Source organism: Anomaloglossus baeobatrachus, chromosome 5 (assembly GCF_048569485.1).
Source record: "Anomaloglossus baeobatrachus isolate aAnoBae1 chromosome 5, aAnoBae1.hap1, whole genome shotgun sequence".
NCBI classification, from domain to species: domain Eukaryota; kingdom Metazoa; phylum Chordata; class Amphibia; order Anura; family Aromobatidae; genus Anomaloglossus; species Anomaloglossus baeobatrachus.
In genome coordinates, this window is record NC_134357.1 from 131,761,888 (window position 1) to 131,783,001 (window position 21,114).

Here is a 21,114-nt window from a genome sequence, read left to right on the forward strand (position 1 = left end):
TACTTAGCTGTGTTTAATATTTGTGCGTATCGGTAAAATTGCCTCCCAGTCATTTTATATTTTTAAGCGAGTTCTAGGTACAAGTCACAGTCATATGTATAGCATCAACTTTATTCTCTTCCCTGTGGATATTGTTCAATGGAACTCCATGTTGTGTGCCAAGACCTTAACACAAAAGTTAAAAAAGCAAAAAAGTATCATTCAACCCCTACTTGTCCTCTTGTTTATATGGATTTTATACAATCGATATTGGTCTTAAAAATAATTTTGTTCCTATAGATTTCATCATATCAAATAAAAATAAAACTTTACTATCCAGTTCCAATAATAACTATAAGGCTGGACTCACACAAGCTTATAACTCGCATGAGTATCGGAACACATCACCCGGCACGGCTGGCTTCTCTGCTAACAGGAGCGGGTCAGCTGCATGTATTTCTATGAGGCTTACATGCTCTTGTCCGGAGAGAGTGCGGCCATAACGGGTGATGCGTTCTGATACTCATGCGAGTTATACACTCATGTGAGGGTACCCATATAAAGGTACTGAAATCATGTGGCTACCGGTAATAGTTTCCACTACTCTATTTAGACTCAGGCCTAGCTTATAACCGTTCTCTATGGCCTCTGACATACAAGAGGAAACAATAACTTCATTTTATTAAAAAGGTCATTTATGTATCACATTCTATCTTGATTTACCTATTTGGCAAAAAGTACTAAAGAAAAAAGAAAAATGACATTCCATTCTGGGTTATTTTAATACTCGTACAGCAAATTTATGCTGGCATTGTACATGAAAACATTTGCCCTAAGCAGTTCCCAGACAATATATTCCTTATCTGCGAGGTTAGGTTGTACTTTACTGAGCCAGTGATTAATTCATAAAGTTTAATAAGTGATTTTTGGAGAAAGCCTGCAGGTGTACTCACTGTCCTTTACTATTGATGATATCTTCATGTGATCGGCTTTGGACATTAGTAGAGTCATCATACACAGAAAATGACTTATCCTATTAAGTATCATTGATATTAATTGTACAGTCTGATATTGATACATTCTTCATATTCTGATGCAGTATAGTATAAATACAGTATATATATATATATATATATATATATATATATATATACCAGGTTTACATATCCGTCTGTTAAGTCATTATCCCTTGGCTTTGGTCTTTAACGCTTAAAACTTCCAAATGCCAAAGTCTGACTTCATTGATTTTACCTGAGCTGTGAGGCCAGGGGATGGGGATGGGGTGCAGGCAAAGAGATTTAAATAGAAAACTATAAATTATTTCTGACAGTAAAGCAATAGTGTCAGTGTGCTGAGCAGAAGTCCTGTGTCACTATTAGATGCTTCTTAACCTGGTAACACTATAGAAAAGGTCAAATGTCTGATGGAACCATATACCTATGGGGCTTAATGGATCCCAGAAGCAAAGCAAGGAATACTGGCCAAATATATCAGTGCTTTAGGCTGATAATATTTATCTTATTATTGACTGGGATGCTTAGGCCATACGTCTGAAACCACCTTGGTTGACATGTGGCTTTGAAGATGACAAAAACCTCTACAAATGTTGAATTATTTTATAGTACAGAGATGCCTAACTATATATATATATATATATATATATATATATATATATATATATACTCAGACTGTATGACTATACACCTATTATATATACGTATACATGTATATGTGTCACATATATATATGTATATGTATATAAATATATATATATATGTTTATATATACACATTATATATAGTATATATATATATATCTATATATATATATAAAATGTGTGTGTGTGTATATATAATATATACACAATATAATATATTAGATATATAATAATAATAATAATAATAATAATAAATATATTATATAGTACTGTATAATATAATAATATACGGAATATATTATAAAAAGTAAATATGAAATCTAATTACTAACCAAGTATATAGATGTTATTTTTGGTGTACTGTAGTGTCGGAAACATTACGAGTACATTTTAATAAACTATGGGTTTACATGTTGGATGTACCGAAAAGTTTTCTGTTTATTTCATCTCACTGTAGACACTTTTTTGGTTTATTCATTTGTCAATGGAAATACCCTATTATACATTCCATGTAAACAAGAAATTCACTGAGTCAAGCACCTGAACTAATGAAGTCTGTTTTCTTATGGATTTGTGTGCTATGGTTGATTGACCCGTAAACTAAAATATACAAAGATTTCCTCATACATCACAGTGCATTCTTAGTAAGTGATTAGGAAGTCATGGAGGAATGGGTAATGACTGGCAGGTTTTTCCTTGTGATGTCATCAAAAAACCATGTCATTTAAATGTAACGTGAGTTTATTAGTTATCGAATGACAGGAAGGGTGAAAAAACCTTTACAACAGGCGTTGCCGATGCTCCTTCGATGGTCAGTAAGCTACGGGATTAGCATTATTAAATATGTAGTTGTTCTACTCGACTGCAACCCAACACTCTGTTGTTAGCTGTTACTATTTTACTATAACATATATATTACACCTTCTGCGTGGCATTAGCTTGACAGAATATTGGCCAATGTTCAGCTTGTTAAAGGTCCGGCCATTATAATAACACAATGTCCTATTTGTATGCATTATAAACTAAAAAAAAATGTTGAAGACATTATCTCAGAGAGCGAAAAACATAACAAAGGCCTATAATATTGTCCAACTTTCCTTGTGCCCCTAGGAGAGAGGGGGCCATTGCTGAAGACGTTCGCCCAAGATGTTCTCATCGATGGAACCTAACAATGGCTCTAGTAACCCTCCGGTGTTGATGTGACTTTCCCAATTCAGGTTTAGTTCTGGAGAAGCATAGATAAGACCTATTATGTGCTCACTTCGAAGCAAAAACATGACTTTTAGGTGCAGAAATACTACCTTCTGAGCTGATATACAGTATATATTATATATACTATATATATTGTTATCACCTTCTATAAGTATGGATAAGAAAACAAGAGTCAATACTTTATTTATATTTTTAACTTAGCTCCATAAGAATTGATTGACCGCCTGCCCTGTGCCATTCACATAAATTCAGGGACTTTATTCAGGAGTCATGTTCGTTCTATTGAATAAGCAATTTGGGAGGGTGAATTAACTGCCGTTGCTAGAAAGTCCCTGAAGAAATATTAAAATTGCTGGCAGACCAAATCAATACTCACTGAACACCCAGTATGAGTGGCCTTGGATCGTGTCTATAATGGATATGTGCAGAATCCTATGCCAAATAAAGGGGGAATCCTCTGCACTCACATAGCTGTGCTTCGCTGTCCGTCAATTTTAATAACAACTGATCTTCTATGAAAAAAAAAGTGATTGTATTTCTTTTTCTACAAGTCCTCCTCTCTTTCCTTTGATTATTCTGAAACCAAGCGTATAGAACAGTTTAGATCAAACACATCAACAGATGTTTATAGAGTCCCTGCCCTATTACTAGCGGTTCAATGTCTGTCACATAATGACTACCTCTAAATAATAATGGAAAGTGAAGGCAGAGCTTACTAAAATCGCTAGTTTTGTCAATATGAATTGTTCGGTGAGAATCACTAAGTGCTGATGTCAGTTGTCACAACATAAGGTAATGGCATGCTCAAGTCAATAGCTTGTATGGTCCAGGTCAGGCTGTGCTGTTCAGTCAATCATAATCCAGTTGAACTGTACATCCGGAGATGTCAGCACTTTATAAATGATAACTACTAGCAATAACACTATTTCTATAGATATCATACTGCCATGAGTCCACAAATGTAATAATACAGGTAATATCAGGTGCTACAGATCCAAACTCCCCAGTTAGCGGAGAAATAAGCTTATGCGTAGATACAAGGATAACTAATATCATTACAGCTGGGTCTCTGTTTCTCCCTGCTATCAGGATCAGTTTTCTTGTGCCTCAACTGATCACAACTAATGTCAAAGTTGTCATCACTGTTCTCTCCAAATTTGGAGAACAGGATCTTAAAATGCTAATTTTTTCTGATCTTCCAGTTTGAAGGATCTAACACAACAATCCATCAGCCAAGGATTGTGAACAATCCTATAAGTTCTTGCCTCAGTTTTCCTTCTCTGCTACTCTGGTGGGAAGAAACTTAGTAGGCCAGAAAAGTGAGAAGAAGGCCTCTCAAACCACTTATAGATAACTGGTCCCATTCAATAAATACATCAGCAAACATGGCAGACAGATCATTCTCCATATTTATGGTTATATTGGTGGATTTCCTGATGAAGAAGTGGGGTGATTGTTCAAAACTCGTTGAATAAAATCAACTTCACACAATTTTCCTGGATTTATATCATATCTTCAGCAGCGCACTAACAGCTCCACATCTACTTTGTTCCTGATCTGCGTCATCCATATTTACTGACATATTAAGCTAGCTTTGCCTTAGCTAAGTGTCCTATACATATTAATAAATGTGAGGACATTGCAATGATGTGAATGCGCAATGTGCAGAATTTTGTCCACATCCTCAGATCACTCAGCTAACAGAGGACACTGGGTGCAAGCTCTACAGACATGGCACTCCTAGTACTGGTTAACCCTTGGACATGAGTTGGAGATTAATGGACAGAGTGTAATTTGTCAGTGCGAAATCGCCTGGTCCATTGAGCCATGATACGAGAAGGCGCCTTGAATATTTGGTCTATGATTGTTCATTGTACCCCAAATATCTGCTTCAAATAGGGGTAAATTACTTTCTTGACACCTTGGAATTGAACTAGCTGTGCCCAGAAAATAATATAGAGCAAAAGGTGGCACTGGCACATTACATGAACATTGCATTAAAATTTTTAAATACTTGAAATACCGGTCACAATGGTTTAACCACACCATATAAACACCTTGATAATTGGACTTCTATAGCAAAATATTGTGAAAATAACACTGATTCAGCTTTTACTATTCCGCGTACGCACTATGTTTATCTCAGTAGCTTTAGTCTGTTTGCTGCTATATGCTTGATCATTACTGTTAACATTTCATGGGCTAGGTTACTATATAATTAATTTGTGCACTGAATGTTCCATTTTTCATTATGCCTGTGTGACATTTAACATTTTCTGTCTTTGACATAAATAATGACACAGGTGTGGCAATGCAGCCTGTTTGCTCGAATAAAGGAAAGCCATATCTCGTTTCTTAAAATCTCTGCTTCACTTTTTGTATGAGGACAATGTAAGGTGCATTTAATATGGCTGAAGCTTTGTTTTTTGAATCTATACAAAGGCCAGGTTTGCATATATCCGTGGCATCCTTAACAGTTCTTCTGGGCCTCATCTGATCGCAACGGATGTCAAAATGGCATCAGTTGTCATGTGGCTAATTCACCAGTTTCTACTGCAAACTGATCAGCCAGATTAAAAAATGCAAGTACCGTTTTTTGATACAGCACTTTGAAGGCCCCGACTGGGAAAGAACTTAAGCGCCAGATGAATGGAACTGAAGCGCCAGATGAGGGTGAACGATCCCAGAGAAAATAATGGGATCCATTCTTGCATCAGTTTCCCATCGGCATCTCACTGAAATGCAGAAGGGAAAAGAATCCGGATCATCAAATACCTGTAAAGTCATTCTGACTACCCTATAGCAATAATACAGAATAACACTTAAAGAGCACAGAGTGGTTATTGGACAGCTGTAAAGTGTATTTTTAACATATATTTTGCACCCAATAGTGACCCACCTTGCTGACTATTGATTTAACCACTGTAACCAAAGGATTGGATTTAGGCCTGGGTCACACTGGTACATAGCATCTGATGATTCTTTCATGTGAGAGAATCGGATGCGATATGCTGATAACACTCAACTCAAACTCTACTGTGAGTGTGAGCCGACTGTCAATCAATGTGCTCCGATTCCCTTGTATGCGAGAATCAGATCACAGGTGCGGAGAAGAAGGAAAGATTAATCTCTTCATCTTTTCCATTGTCTGTCTCACCATATATCAGATAAAAAAAATTGTTTAAAAGAACTGAGAGTCCTCAGTGGTTGATACCTTTTAATGGCTAACTGAAAAGATGGTAATAATATGGAACTAAAGACACCACCGCATCTTTATGGAACTAAAGACACATGCAATTATTACCATCTTTTCAGTTAGCCATTAAAAGGTATCAACCACTGAGGACTCTCAGTTCTTTTAAACAATTTTTTTTATCTCTACTGGCTAACACGGTACAAAGATATATTTTACTTGCATATATCAGATGTCATCTGAATATAGTCCAAGGTTTCACACGGACCCATAGAATTGTATGGGTGTGCTTGATCCGATTTGCAGAGACACTCACATCATGCTGTTATTGTTGTATTATGCCAAATCGGCATGAGAAAAAAAATCTCAGATTTGCTCTGCCCATAGTATAATACTGGTCAAAGTCCAATCCGATAAAACATTGCATTGCATTTGGGCATATTATATGCTCCTGTGAGCGAGCCCTTAGTTCCTTAGGAGGCCGATGAAGGAGCCAAGGTTTAGACAGCTTCTAAACCCTAGCTTCTTAATTGGCCTCGTGAGGAACCACAAAAAGGGGAAACGCGTTGAGCCTTGAGAACCTTGAGAAAGACTTGCAGTCTGTAAACACTGCGACACTGTCTACCTTCTAAGGAGAGTGATAAGTAACCTCTATATACCCTACTATATCAGTACCTGTACCTGCGTATATTATCATTTATGGATCTTATAGCACTCTACATCTTATGACACTACTGTTGACCTCTTTAGGCACTGCACTTTATTCTGGCAGGGTCATACAGGGCAAAGTGAGGAAAGTCGATGGTGAGTGGGGGCACCATATCATAATATAGGGTGCCGACCTCTGCTGCCAGGTACTCCATAGGAGGGAGTGACTCATATAGGGTCAGGTTATTTCTCCCTTTTCTGTGCACCTACAATTATTGGTTTTGGCACTGATGGGACATTTTTAGAAAGTATTAAATAAAATATTAATTTTTTTAATAGAAGACATGCTCACAGCACAATGGGCCCACTTTGTGCCAAACATTTGGCTGTTATATGTTAGTATACCTATTTGTTAAATACTTTAATAGATATAGTCATATTTTTTAATGTATAGATTCATTTCCAGTGCAAGTCAATTAATATATAGCAGGTAGTTGCCAAAAGTTTGATACATCACACATGGGAGGTGATCCTGAAAGATAGGGTCGTATTAATGGCTAAAACTCTTTTTCTAGATAGACATGATTAGTCTACAATGTAATAATACAACCATCTATGAAAGATCATCTCCAAATGATACACAAGATGTGGGTTAAGTGCCCAAGTTCTTTCCTTCTAGATTATGAAATATGTTATCTACCTAAAATATGTAACAATAGACTTATAAATGGCCAATCATGACATTAGCAACATGGCGAGACGCTCAGCTCTTTATTTTTGCCGCCAGGGTTGATCTACGCTCGCCATGTATTTAAGCAAATCTTAAATTATAAAGCAATAGTAAAAACAATGTGTTATATGAACAAGTGCTTTCATTTTATGGCAGCCATAACATTCCCCGTGCGGTGGGACTGCACACATAAAATAAAGACCGCCACACTGCCCGTTACTTTTTTTTTACCTAACACATTTGCTTCGGTAATGGCCTTTATCAATACTCCTGGGAGAGAGCTGAATGTTCAGATGCATAAAATAGAAGGTTTTGGAGAATGGATTTGTTTTGACTAATTTGCCGCTGTGGCCAGATCGACGGGCACTGCCAATGCCATATTATTATTATTACCGGCGTTATTATATTCATTTGTTTATTCATAATCTAGTGGCATGGGTGTATCTGGAATGCGTTAGCACTCATTTAGCCCATTCTCTTCATAATTGGAAGTGGTGCCTAGTATTATTGGTCAGAAATCCATAAACACATTGCTGACCCTATGTTTCCTTACTTTCTGCTGAAAAGGCACTACACAGTTGTATTATATGCAAACAGCATTTGCCACAGTGAAATTAACCTGGCGCCCATTTCCATATTTTAGTGGCGTAACGCATGGGTGGGTGCTTTAGAAAGATAAAAAGCTGAGAGTCTGGCGGAATATCTCTCTCTGCTCTGCATATAGGTCCAGAGTCTATTTTATAATATACATACACCTCTGTGCCTCTTTACGGTTCATTGCACTATGTCAATTTAATATCATATTGGCAAGAAAATCCTTTTTGAGGTCATTATGCGGACAGCGGCAGCCTCTCGAATCTGTTTAAGACAAATAGAGGATATGTTCATTCGGCGGTGCTAGTTTTCAGTTTAAGCCTAGCCCCATAAAAAATGTAAGTATGGTCATTATTATAATTATCCAATTTCATATTGTTATTATTATCACTGATACACAGCGTTAGCGGGAAAATAAGGTTTGTAATTTGCCGTAATGTCTATTTCATCGAGGTTTTTGTTCGATGGTCTGTTTGAAGCCTAACCTTATTCACTTAACAACAATCAGCGTGGCCATACTCGGAGGATATTGCTTTGGAATGTAGCCGCACGGTTTATACACTTTATTTATTTATTTTCCCGCAAAAGATTTGGATATGACCTTGCAGAAAAAGAACAATGCCCTAGGAAAGCCAAGGGATAAAAAAAAAAATAAAAATAAAAATCACTCTGCTTTTAAATAATTGCAGGCTGTTAAATAGAGAATCCTGGCATATCATATCCGTAATGGAAATAAATCCCATTGTATTTGCATTTTAATTTTCCACATAAACAATAGGCCTATAGTGTGCTGCTGGGTTTCTAGAAGCAAAAAAAAAAAATCAGCAGGCTGAATTTAATTAGAAATGAAAAGTTTATAGGTGCCTCTTTAATACGATTAATGCACAGTTAACATTTATCACATACATATGCCGGATCCTGCTCAAATTGCCCTTTCTTAAGCAGCCACAGTGCATGAAATGAATTTTTCTTCACTTTTTGTGTGTGAATGTGCGTGTGCGTGTGTGTGTGTGTGCTTGTCTCTTGTGAGGCAGCCCGCTCTCTAAACATCTCATTAAAATGTTATGCTGATGCCAGTGTAACGGAAGAATGACCCCTAGTTACAGTGCAAAGTTCATTAATGCTCGGCATAGATGGGTGGGATTTGCACATGACTCCTTGCTCTCCACCCTCTATGGTGCTGGTAGAGGGAGAAAAACAAGGTGGGGATTTTTATTATATAGACTTTTACCTGTCTTCTCTACACCATGTGGACAATTTATACTTCTGGAAATCTGCATAGGATGCAGTTGATAGGATTTCCCTATCCATTCTGTATTGTGCCACCATGCAACACTAGGAGTAGGAGTTTAATCCATTCGAATAAATACATATCTGTCACATCACTTCATATTATGCACTTAACATATTTGTCTCTTTACCTATAATTATGTATTTCATTATAATACTCATGCATTTTCAGCAGAGCATTTACATCTTTTTGAAAAAGAGAATCTGGCGCTCAAGTTGTGTTGCACACAGAGATTGTTTAATAGTGGTTCAAAAAGTATACAAACGCGAAGTGATGCAGATCGCCATTCCACAAGCGCCATTCTCTGCATATAATGCACTTAACATATTTGTCTCTTTACCTATAATTATTAGGGATGATCGAATACCTCAAATATTCGGCTTCGCGAATATCTGACGAATAGGTCGCCGCTATGCGAATATTCGATGCGCAATGTAAGTCTATGGGAAGCCCGAATAGTTCCGAATAGTTGTTATTCGGGTTGCCCATAGACTTACATTACGCATCGAATATTCGCGAATATTGGCATAGCGGCGACCTATTCGGCAAATATTCACGAAGCCGAATATGTGACGTATTCGATCATCCCTAATAATTATGTATTTCATTATAATACTCAAGCATTTTCAGCAGAGCATTTACATCTTTTTGTAGAAGAGAATCCGGCGCTCAAATTGTGTTGCTCACAGAAATTATTTAATAGTGGTTCGAAAAGTTTACAAACGCAAAGCGACACAGATCTCTAGTCCGCAAGCACCATTCTTTGCATATAATGCACTTAACATATTTGTCTCTTTACCTGTAACTATATATTTCATTATAATACTCATGCATTTTCAGCTGAGCATTTACATCTTTTTGTAGAAGAGAATCTGGCGCCCAAATTGTGTTTCCCACAGAGATTCTTTATTAGTGGTTCGAAAAGTGTTCAAACGCAAAGCAACGCAGATTGCTATTCCGCAAGAGCCATTCTCTGCAGTTCCACTCATCAGCGGTTCACCTTTATGTGTATGTCTGATAAAGATCTTTGACCGAAACGTTTGTACACTTTTCGAACCACTATTAAAGAATCTCTGTTTGTAACTCAAATTTGAGTGGCAGTTTCTTTTCTACATTTTGATATGGGCACCTATGACCTGCGGGAGTGGCGTATTTCCTAATTTCCATTCACGTCTTTTTGTTACTACTCATTGATTAGGTTAACATACTACTTATGTAGTAATAGCAAATCAGAGAACAAGCCCTCAAGGGCCTACATTTACTAAAAATGGGTAGTGATATTCTTTAAGATGGACGTTTCTGATATTTTGAAAACATTGGTCTGATACTCATTAAACTGCAAAGGAATCACGTATGGCCGGGGACTTTCACACCCAAGAGCGACATAGCTAATCACATGTCTTCAAAATGTTCATGAAATTCTTTAATTCTACATAATCACTAAAAATGTTGTATAGACTTAAGATGAAGACCAAATCAATGGAGGATTATTTCTAGATGGAGCATTATGGATAATTCTATTATATTAAGTGTTACTTGTACTTGTATCCAAATATGAATAATGAAAACAGCTCATTTTCTGTATTTTAGCAAAATAACGCATATTCTACCAGAAGCCTATACTCTACCCATGCCATATTGTATGTTGGGTATGTAAGCAGTGAAATTTAGATTTCCTATTGAGGTATTTCCATATTGAACTATTTTGCTTTGTGTTTCCCAGTGACAGTGGATATGGTTACCGTGTTATTGATTGGTTTTTACACAGACAGGAGGTTTTGTGCTGGTCCCTGATCTAAATCTAGTTCTCTATGGGCCAATTGTTGCAAATATGGGATAGGATTGCATTCTAGACCACCCTTGATGAACTGTGCTGCATTGAATGGACATTAATAAATGGACTTGGGTTGTGTGGTGGGAAGGGAATTGAGAGGTTTCCTGGCACATTTATGGATTTATAGCACTTCATATCAGAAGTGATTATCTCATTGAGTTTTTAGCCTTTTGTGTTATTCAGTCACCAATTATCTAAATACATGGCTATATCCTTGATTTCTTGTACATTTTGGTATTTCTTTCACCTCTACAGGCATCTAAGGATCTTGTAAATTCGAAATATCCAAAACCAAGTTCTTTCCGTAGAGCGGTTGCAAACACAAATGGCGTATAATCAATTTACAGGAAAATTAACACATGACACAATTATTCTCTGCTGTGGGGCATCATCCATTATATGAAATACATTGGAGGACTGATATATTCGGGTATGAAGATAGCACATTGTTGAGAAAGTTAATATTCACATATTTTTTTGCCATTGATGTCAGATCAGTATATGTCTTTTGAAACGTCCGAATATTCTATACACTTATCTGGCATTGGAAGTATGCCTTGTTGCACTAATATATGGATTATCCACTTGGAGGGCAAAATGAAAACTAGGCTATCCATTTGAGGCACTTTGTACATGGAGTTTGGAGTCATGGTGGTTTACTATACATCAGTATAAGTAATCATAAGGCAACGGATCATAGATAGCTTCAATAGCAAAATAATAATCATCGCCTCCTGGAGGTAATAGCCCACAGTTCATTACAAGTCTCTACAAGTCTATACACAACAACCTTATCTTAGAGATATGATATAACCAACATATTAAGCATTAAAACTGCCTGATTTGATATAAGCCAAGGTCAAAGTTTCTCACGTAAACTAGTATAAGCTAATCCAAATAAGCTAATCCAACATTGTATAATCAAAACTGGACGGCAAGCAGTCAACTTATCTGCAAAGAGTGGAACACTGATTCATTTTTCAAAAACATTTTAAAAATCTGTGTAAAAAGCCAAAATGTATACTTTATTGTTAAACGAAAGTGGCCAAATATAAATTATATTCTTTGAAACTACCCTGATAAAAGTATCTTTTCTTTTTTTTTTTCCGCCATTGTTTCGCTAGGTCTAAGTTATAGGAAAATTGGCGCTAAAAATTGAACTTTTAACAAAATTGCCTTAACAGCTCAAAAAAAGTCAAAACTTTAAAAAAGATATATTCAAACTATAATGAAATTAAAAAAAATCTCATAAGTATTTTAAATAAGTAGATTAGCCAGATATAATAGCCAGATTTACTACTAATAGACAATATAAAATAAGAGAAATAGAAAATAATAAAACTAAAAAAAAGTACAAGAAAGGTTATAGAACAGCCTGAATTGTATCGTTATCATGCTATGAAACATAAGAAATACAAATACATTCAGAATTTGAAGAAATCGCGTTTTTCCAACGAACAGAATGCAATGATTATTCTTTGTGACTGCGATATGTTTACCGTAATATATTTCTCTCAGCCACAACTGATTAAAAATTACTTTTTTGATCATCAAATAACTACATAACGACAACTGCACAAAAACTTGTAGATTCAGAAAAGTTTCAACAATTCAAAAGTTGAACTCAACTCGAGCTTTTTTTGAATGAATCACCTTGGTGCATGAAGTCTGAGTCTCAAAATTAAAATTAAATCATTTCAATTTTCAAAATGTCATGAAAGTAACAAAATATGAGAAAATGAGGTGAAATATTCCATATGTATTGGCTTTATTAAACTTTACTTCTATAACAATATTAAACTCTCCTCTAAAATACGGATCTGAAAATTTTGCAATGGATTTATATACGTTTGTACATCTATGGCAATACCCCGGTTAGCTATAGTGATTAACTTGTCACCATTATATTATTATTTGTGATCTGTATAGCAATTATTACTCCTTAGTCTGCTATTTATTTTGCTTTTTATCCACTAGGACACAAATTCTACCAATGAAAAGTCTTACAATCTGGACCAAGAGGCTATCTGACGATGTCTTGTAATTCCATTTAAACTTTTCCAGAACTGATTACGTTAGTTGGCGCAGATCATATCCCAATTACAGTCTTTGGTTTTGCATAGGACTGCCTGTACCTCATCATCTCAACTCAAAGGGTTGCATTAACAACGCCATGCCAAGGAGACAAATGACAAACTCAGCACTCCTACATATGTAAATAACAGGATGTCGGTGAACTATCAGAAAGATCCAGAATGGGAACTTGCCTCGATTTCATTATTGCGCTTGTAGCCATATTTCATTGGAGCACCCTTTAACACACATTGCCCCAAACTAACTATCAAGTTACCAACTACATGTTTAACATTTGAAAAGGCGGTGATTCCAATCCACCCCATAGACAACCTGCTCTGGGGCAATTCGCATACTACACAAGACATAAAACACAGTCTACTAATGCCAAGTTATTAGAGAAAAGTCTGAGTGGCCTACATCATGCATTCATTGTACCGTCTTGTATAGCCATATATCAGGGAACTCTAAAATGAGACTGGAGTAGGCCAAAGGCAGATCAACAAAAGATTAAAATGCTTAGTTAAATGATATCCAAAACTACAGAAAGTTGTGTATTAATCATTACACCTGCTATACTACAATGCAAAAAAACGCCACACATAACAGTGGCCAACATAAATATGTGAACCCATTTTCAGTATAACAGTTCATCCAATCAATGACAATACACTGTGGTTTACAGCAATGGGATATATATTTTATATCCATCAACCACACAATTGAGTGCATCTCCGTTTGTATCACATTAACACGCTATTTTTTATTTTTATTTTATTTTTTTATTTTTTTTAAAATAGCAAACTGGGATAAGCTCGAAAAAAAAAATGACTAGAGGAAGTTTATGGTAAGGTGTATAATTAGTCTATCAGTATTATGTTACCCTGTTCATATCTTAATAACCATTTTAATACAGATGACACACACAGGAATAATTTCGTCAAGTAGCCCAGCAGTATATTACAATGCATGTGTGTCTCAGGGATTCTTTTTGAGCCAAGGTACATTCCAGCAGTTAATTTTACCTGCTGCTTGCGAGATGACTTGGGATAATTCCATGTCATTTGTGAAATATTAAAAACATTTACGTAGGATGCCAGAGCAATTGGAACAGATAATATCTAAATTGTATTTTCTGCTGTTTCTGCATGGCATTTGCTATTATAGCTGTACCCTTTCCTTAGTTAGGCTTTTGAATATATAATAGCGTCACCGCAGATCTTATGAAAGGATAGCTAAACAATGCATTTATGTGCTGGACTTATGATTCTAGGCACGAAGTATACATTAGCGGCCACTGTGACTATATATATATATAAAGCAGAGTTACAGGGTTAAGTAGCTGCAATATATATATATATATATATATATATATATATATATACACATATATGTGTGTGTTTGCATAGATAGATAGATAGATAGATAGATAGATAGGTAGATAGACAAACAGACATATAGTAACATTTGCGGCTACACTACTATATATATGTATATATATATTTATATACATATATATATACTTCATCTACTGAACGTGTATATACATATATATATATATATTTTATATATATCCCAAAATTGCAGGATTAAGCAGGTGCAATATATATATATATATATATATATATATATATATATATTCATAGATAGACAGACAGATAGACAGACGGATAGATAGACAGATGGTAGACATATAGGCACAGTAGGGGCTACTCTGACTATATATATATATATATATATATATATATATATATATATATAAAGAGAGAGAGAGATAAATATATTGTACACTCCGCCTACTTAACCCTGTAGCTCTGATATATATATATATATATATATATATATATATATATATATATATATATATATATATATGAGTTACGGGGTTATGTAGGTGCAAGATATACATATATATATATAGTCACAATAGCCTCTACTGATCAGAAATCCAGCTCGTAAGTATATATGAGTATATATACAAACAGACACAGCAAACTATATATATATATATATATATATATATATATGTAAATAGGGATTTATATCTAACTAACCCACTATTCCAAGCTACAGATCTTATCTTGCTTTCTTCCTTCTAGAATTAGATCCATACGTATTTATAAATAGATGAAAGCTACATTTAGATACATTTATCTTGTATACATTGTTTTGCTTCTCCATTGGACATACACACATAGATGACACAATAATGCTTCCTACTTAACACAATGCCTATGGTCTATGGACAGGTGTAATCCTATAATAGCAGTAATAGCAGCCAGCCCTGTATGCTTTCCTAATAGAGGGAAGTTTTGGTTACAAGCTGAAGCCCCTGTAATCCTGCTCCTATTTTACACGTTTGCATTTGCCACTTTTTAAAGTCTGTTTGGTTAAGATAAATAAACATTGGTATTTTAATGGTTCAGTAGCTGAGACTCTGGTGATTGTCTGTAAATTTGGGAGCTGTTAAATTCTTAATTACTGAGAACACTAAACATTAGATGGGATATACTCATAAACAAAGGGAAGGCAGCAAAAGTGACATTTTACACTAGATGCAAGGGGAACATTTCAATCATGAACCCAACAGAAGAAACTAATTTCTTTCTAGATTCCTCCAATATACAAAATAGATATCAAGTTTTCTAATTCGTATAAAGCAATGCATAGAGAAGAAAGGTGAAGAGGAGAACTGTGCAGCTGCACCAGGTCAGGTGAGAGGTGGTGGAATAATGGACAGTGTTACAGGAGGGTGAGGATGGGCATGTACCTGTTAATGGAGGAGACGCTGGGCACAGTGTCATTGTCACAGATGCCTTCTGCCAGCAGCCGGTCCCGGATCTCCCAGGCAAACATGGTCGGGTTTTGCCTCTTGTATTCTGCAATTTTATCTACTACTTTCGGGGTTGCTACTTTAGGCTTCGATCCTCCAATCACTCCTGGTTTGATGCTGCCGGTCTCGTAATACCTACACAGAGCACTCCGATTTAGTAAGAAATCATTATAAGAATGCATGTAATAAAGGTGCATATATACATCATTATTCATATATATATATATATATATATATATATATATATATATATATATATATATATATATATATATATATATTTATATATATATATATATATATATATATATATATATATATATATATATATATATATATATATTTATATATATATAGTTATAGATGACATTTCATGGTCTTTTCGATTAAATTGAACGACTTTTGTGCAGGATCTAATCGTCCTGATACACATACAGCTGTGATGATGATTCTATGATACTAATGGGAAAACAGCGTTTATCATTAGAGGATTTCAGCTCATTTAAAAATCAATGCATAATTGCTATTAAAGCCTTGTAATGTCATTGAAATAAGCAGTGTGGCAAATAAGTCGACAGGGTTGGAAAATGAAATAAAATCAGCAATAATTGGAGTATTAGACTATTAATGAAGGCTGCACACTTTTTCCCCATGCTGCATATATTCTAATGGGTATTAGCATTATTCCACAGGACAGGGATGCATTAATTAATAATGGCTAAATGGTGGAAATAAGAATATATATATATATATATATATATATATATATATATATATATATATATATATATATATATATATATATATATATTGCTGGCTTTAAGAATATATATATATATATATATATATATATATATATATATATAGCTTAAAGAATATATATATGTGGCTTTAAGAATATATATATATATATATATATATATATTATATATATATATGTATATATATTCTTCCATAGTTCTAGGTATTGCTCATTATAACAATTCTTATCCATTTACAAGTGATGATACATCCTGCCTCTAAATGAGGGGGGGCATTGGCCTTACCTGCCCAGGATCTTGCTGACACAGCCATGACTGACCCTCAGCTGCCTGGAGATGTCGCAGGGTCTCACTCCTTGGTGGGCCAGCTCCACTATCCTCTGCCTGACCACATCAGGTAAGGGTCTGCCGTTCACAAATACCCCCCCGAGCTGGTTCACACCCCCATGCCCTGCTGGGGAATATGGAAGACGAAAAAAAAAATAGAAGAGGAGACACAAAGAGAGAAGAAATGGGAAAATCATTAGATAGACACTAATAATATGGGACCTTCTCTATATACGTGTCTCTGTAAATCGATTTTTATTTTTCTGTTAAAATGACATCAGCAGCCTGGCTGTAATTGTGTATAGTTTATAAAGCAAAGCGAGACTCATGGCGCAGCAGGTACATTGCATATTGTGTGATATCAGGGATTTGTGATATATAACATTTCACAGATCAGCTGCAATATACAGTGTAACGAGACCCAAGGCAAACACGTGGGGCCGGGGGAGCCCACGCCAGGACACTCAGCGTGCCTAATGCCCGCCACCATCACCCACATATATGGGGGAGCTCACAGCAACACGTGACCCCTCACTAATAACAGACATGCGCCCTGCTCCATACATTCAATTACACCATCGCTTTATAAGTATTGGCATCTGCTCATTGTGGTACATAGGGCACGGCACGCTGGTATATATCCATCCACAGTAATACATACACAGAAGACTACACATATAAATTACACACACACACACACACACACACACACACACACACACACAGATGTATAGACACAAAGAGCGGTACACTTGTGTGAGGATGATTATGTCTGTGGCTATATATGTAGACGGTGAGAGAGAGAATAGGCTATATATATATATATATATATATATATATATATATCATTATGTATTATTTAAAAAAAAAATATATATATATATATAAATTGCATTTATATATGTGTGCGTGTGTGTATTATAGTATTATAGAGAGAGTAAATAGACTATAACTGTAGATATATATAGATATATAAATGTATGTGTGTGTGTGTGTGTGTGTGTGTGTGTGTGTGTGTATATATATATATAACAACATAGAAAAGTATGTATGTATGTACATCTATATATGTGTGTGTGTGTGTATATATATATATACAGAGAGAATAAACTATATATTTATAAATATAATATATACATATATATACTATGTATATATATATAATATATATAATATGTGTATATAGAGGAAATAGACTATATATATATATATATATATATATACATATGTACAAATATATTATATTGTTATTATTATTTATTATAGCGCCATTTATTCAATGTATATAAGTAATGTATAAAAGATAGATAGATAGATAGATAGATAGATAGATAGATAGATAGATAGATAGATAGATAGATAGATAGATAGATGTAGACTCTATTCTTGATTAACAAAACAAGTAAAGATGTTAGTAGAAAACTATGAATGTATGTACCGATTGTGGAGTTGGGTCTGGGGGAAACTTTGCATCTCTCTATATATGTAATATGGATCATCTACCTATCTGCCCATCATGCTATCTCTGGCAGAGTTTCTCTCCCGTGCAGCTGACAGTGACTTATTGACTGTGAACTTGAGGAAACTCTCATTGCCCTTCCATCGATCCAGTGCACAAATCCTGTTCTCCCCAAAGATGTGCCACTCCTGCTGCCATTATAGCGGATGTGTGAGATTGTGCTGTGCTCTTTACATTCTCATCATCTCCATGTATCCTCTACACATAAGCTATACAGTTACCAGCAGTAATTTTCTCAGCACCTCTGTGATAAATAATTCACTGCACCTCTGATAACTCCTATTACATATTATTAAAAGGCAACAGATGCAAAAAGATTGCACATTAATTATTTACTTATTGGGTACAATAACTGCTTTCCGTTGCATATGGATTGTCGGGTAATATATACGAGTACAAATGTGTGTGTGTTTATATATATATATATATATATATATATATATATATATATATATATATATATATATATATATATATATATATATATATATATATATATTTATGTAGTCTCTGCTCTTTGTTACATTTTATTCTACACTCTGATTATTTTTGTTATTTCGGCCCTTTCAGACTCCTAAGAACATGTGCCCAGTCCAGACACCGCACACAAGTGCTTTTTTTATTTATTAAAAATAATGAAATATCACAATTATTTTTAAAGCCTGAGAAATGTTTGCAATTATGTTTACCTTCAATTGTATTTTCTCAGTCTATAAATTAAATCGAGCCTAGTTTCCTTTGTATAACTCTATACACCATAAATCCTTTATTTAGCATACCCCTTTAGTCCTCATTATTTCTATAAATTTATATATATTCTAAATTATTTTTAATTTTATTTCTTAAAACTTATATAATTAGCATTACATATAACAACAGGAAATGCTCTATTTATCCAGCACACGTTTATCATATACTGTATGTGATTGTACTAATCTAATGGCTTATGTGTGTTGTTGTTGTTTTAAGACAATTTCTGTATTAATGCTATGTAGTAAAATAGCATTATTGCTGTCTTTTTTGTTTGTTTTTCTATAAATAATATAACATTAATTTGATTTTGTTTTAATACAAAATAAATGTTATATTCTTCTATATTGCAGCTCATTTTATTGAGTTTCTATATTGCAATGGTGATTGCAGTTGTTAGAGGCGTTTATAGTGGGAGCAATGTGAGTGACTGTGGGTGCAGGAGTGGACGTAGAAGCTGAAAAGGGAATTTTGGAGGAGCAGAGGGAATAGGTGAAAATAAATAAATGGTCAATGGCCTGAGTTATACAGAAATGGAGCCGTGGACATGGATGAAATCCGGCTGTATATGGAGCAGTGGGCATGGCTGGTGCTTGAAGTGTATAGCAATGGAAGAGTGGGCATAGCTGGTCATGGTTGCTGAGTATGTAATAAATCTGGGAGGAATGTATACAGGGTGCATTGACATTAATGGGAGCCGGGCTCCAGTACTCACGGTGCATGGCCGAGAAGGGGTCTGCCTTGCAATGCATATCCATGGGGAGGCAAATGAAAGGCAGGTATTCGGCTGTAGTCGCCGTTTCGCCTCTGGACTGAACTTCAAGACTTGAAAAAAAATATTCTGCACTCGTTTAATGCTCAGACTGCCTCCCCTGTCCCCCCTGTGTTGAGAGCTGGGAGCAGTAACCAAGACGAGTGTCAGCTCTTGGGACAAGCCGGGTTGCAGATGCTCTGGAGGTGGACACTAAAGTCCTTCAGATTTCCTGGGAAGAAGAGCCAATCTGTGGCCAGCAAATGCTTCTTCTCATGGCTGCTGCTGAAGCCTGTGTGAGCCTTGGACCAGTGTTGCAGAGGAGATCAGGACACTTGTGAGCAGAGGATGATGAAGGAGCCTCGGGAAGAGTTGTGCTGTCCTCTAGGTCTTTGGTTGGAGTTGTCTGACTTCAAAGCAAAGTTAACAGAGAAGAAAACAATCCAGGGGTGTGCAGAAAATCAGGGGGCAGAGCAAGGTCTTTACTAAGATGAAGCTGAAGTTGTCACTTTAAGGTGGGATGTGTGTGCTAGGAGGTTTGGCTGGAGAATGGAGCCTCCTCTCCCTGTGTGTGTCTCTCTAAAAGCTGCCCCCCTCCCCACACATGCACTCACACACTCACTGCCCTCCCCCTGGAGCTGGGAGATGGATGACTTGTCAGACAAAGGGAATAGATTCCACCACTCGGTGATTCGCCAGTGCAAAAAGCTGGAGCCCTAGTAAGGAGGTCCCTGGCATTACCCTGCCACTTCAAGCAGAGCACAGAGGAGGAAGGAGGGGGCAGGAGGATGGCACTGGCAGTGCACTGTGTATTACACCAAGACTAGAAGAAGTAGACCAGCAGATAAGATAAGATCAGCCTTCACCGAGCACCTCTCAGCACCACACACTTTCTAGGGCTAAGATTAACACTTTCGGTCGCATTCTCATGAGAAGGACTTTCTATATAGTAATGAATGGAG

At 35.7% G+C, this 21,114-nt stretch overlaps 1 protein-coding gene across 15 annotated transcripts in view; it reads right to left on the reverse strand.

Moving 5' to 3' along the window:
* Positions 1 to 20,706, reverse strand: part of PAX2 (paired box 2) — a 92,013-nt gene extending 71,307 nt beyond the window's left edge. For 12 of the 15 annotated variants that reach the window (XM_075348905.1, XM_075348900.1, XM_075348902.1 and 9 more), the window contains exons 1-3: positions 20,117 to 20,706; positions 17,091 to 17,259; positions 15,982 to 16,179 (exon numbers count right to left, since the gene is read on the reverse strand). In XM_075348905.1, coding sequence (XP_075205020.1) covers positions 15,982 to 16,179; positions 17,091 to 17,259; positions 20,117 to 20,159 — 410 coding nt within the window. In that variant the 5' untranslated portion in view covers positions 20,160 to 20,706. The remainder of the gene's footprint in view (positions 1 to 15,981; positions 16,180 to 17,090; positions 17,260 to 20,116) is intronic. The other 3 variants (XM_075348901.1, XM_075348903.1, XM_075348913.1) reach the window with 1 other exon arrangement.
* Positions 20,707 to 21,114: the final 408 nt, after the last annotated feature.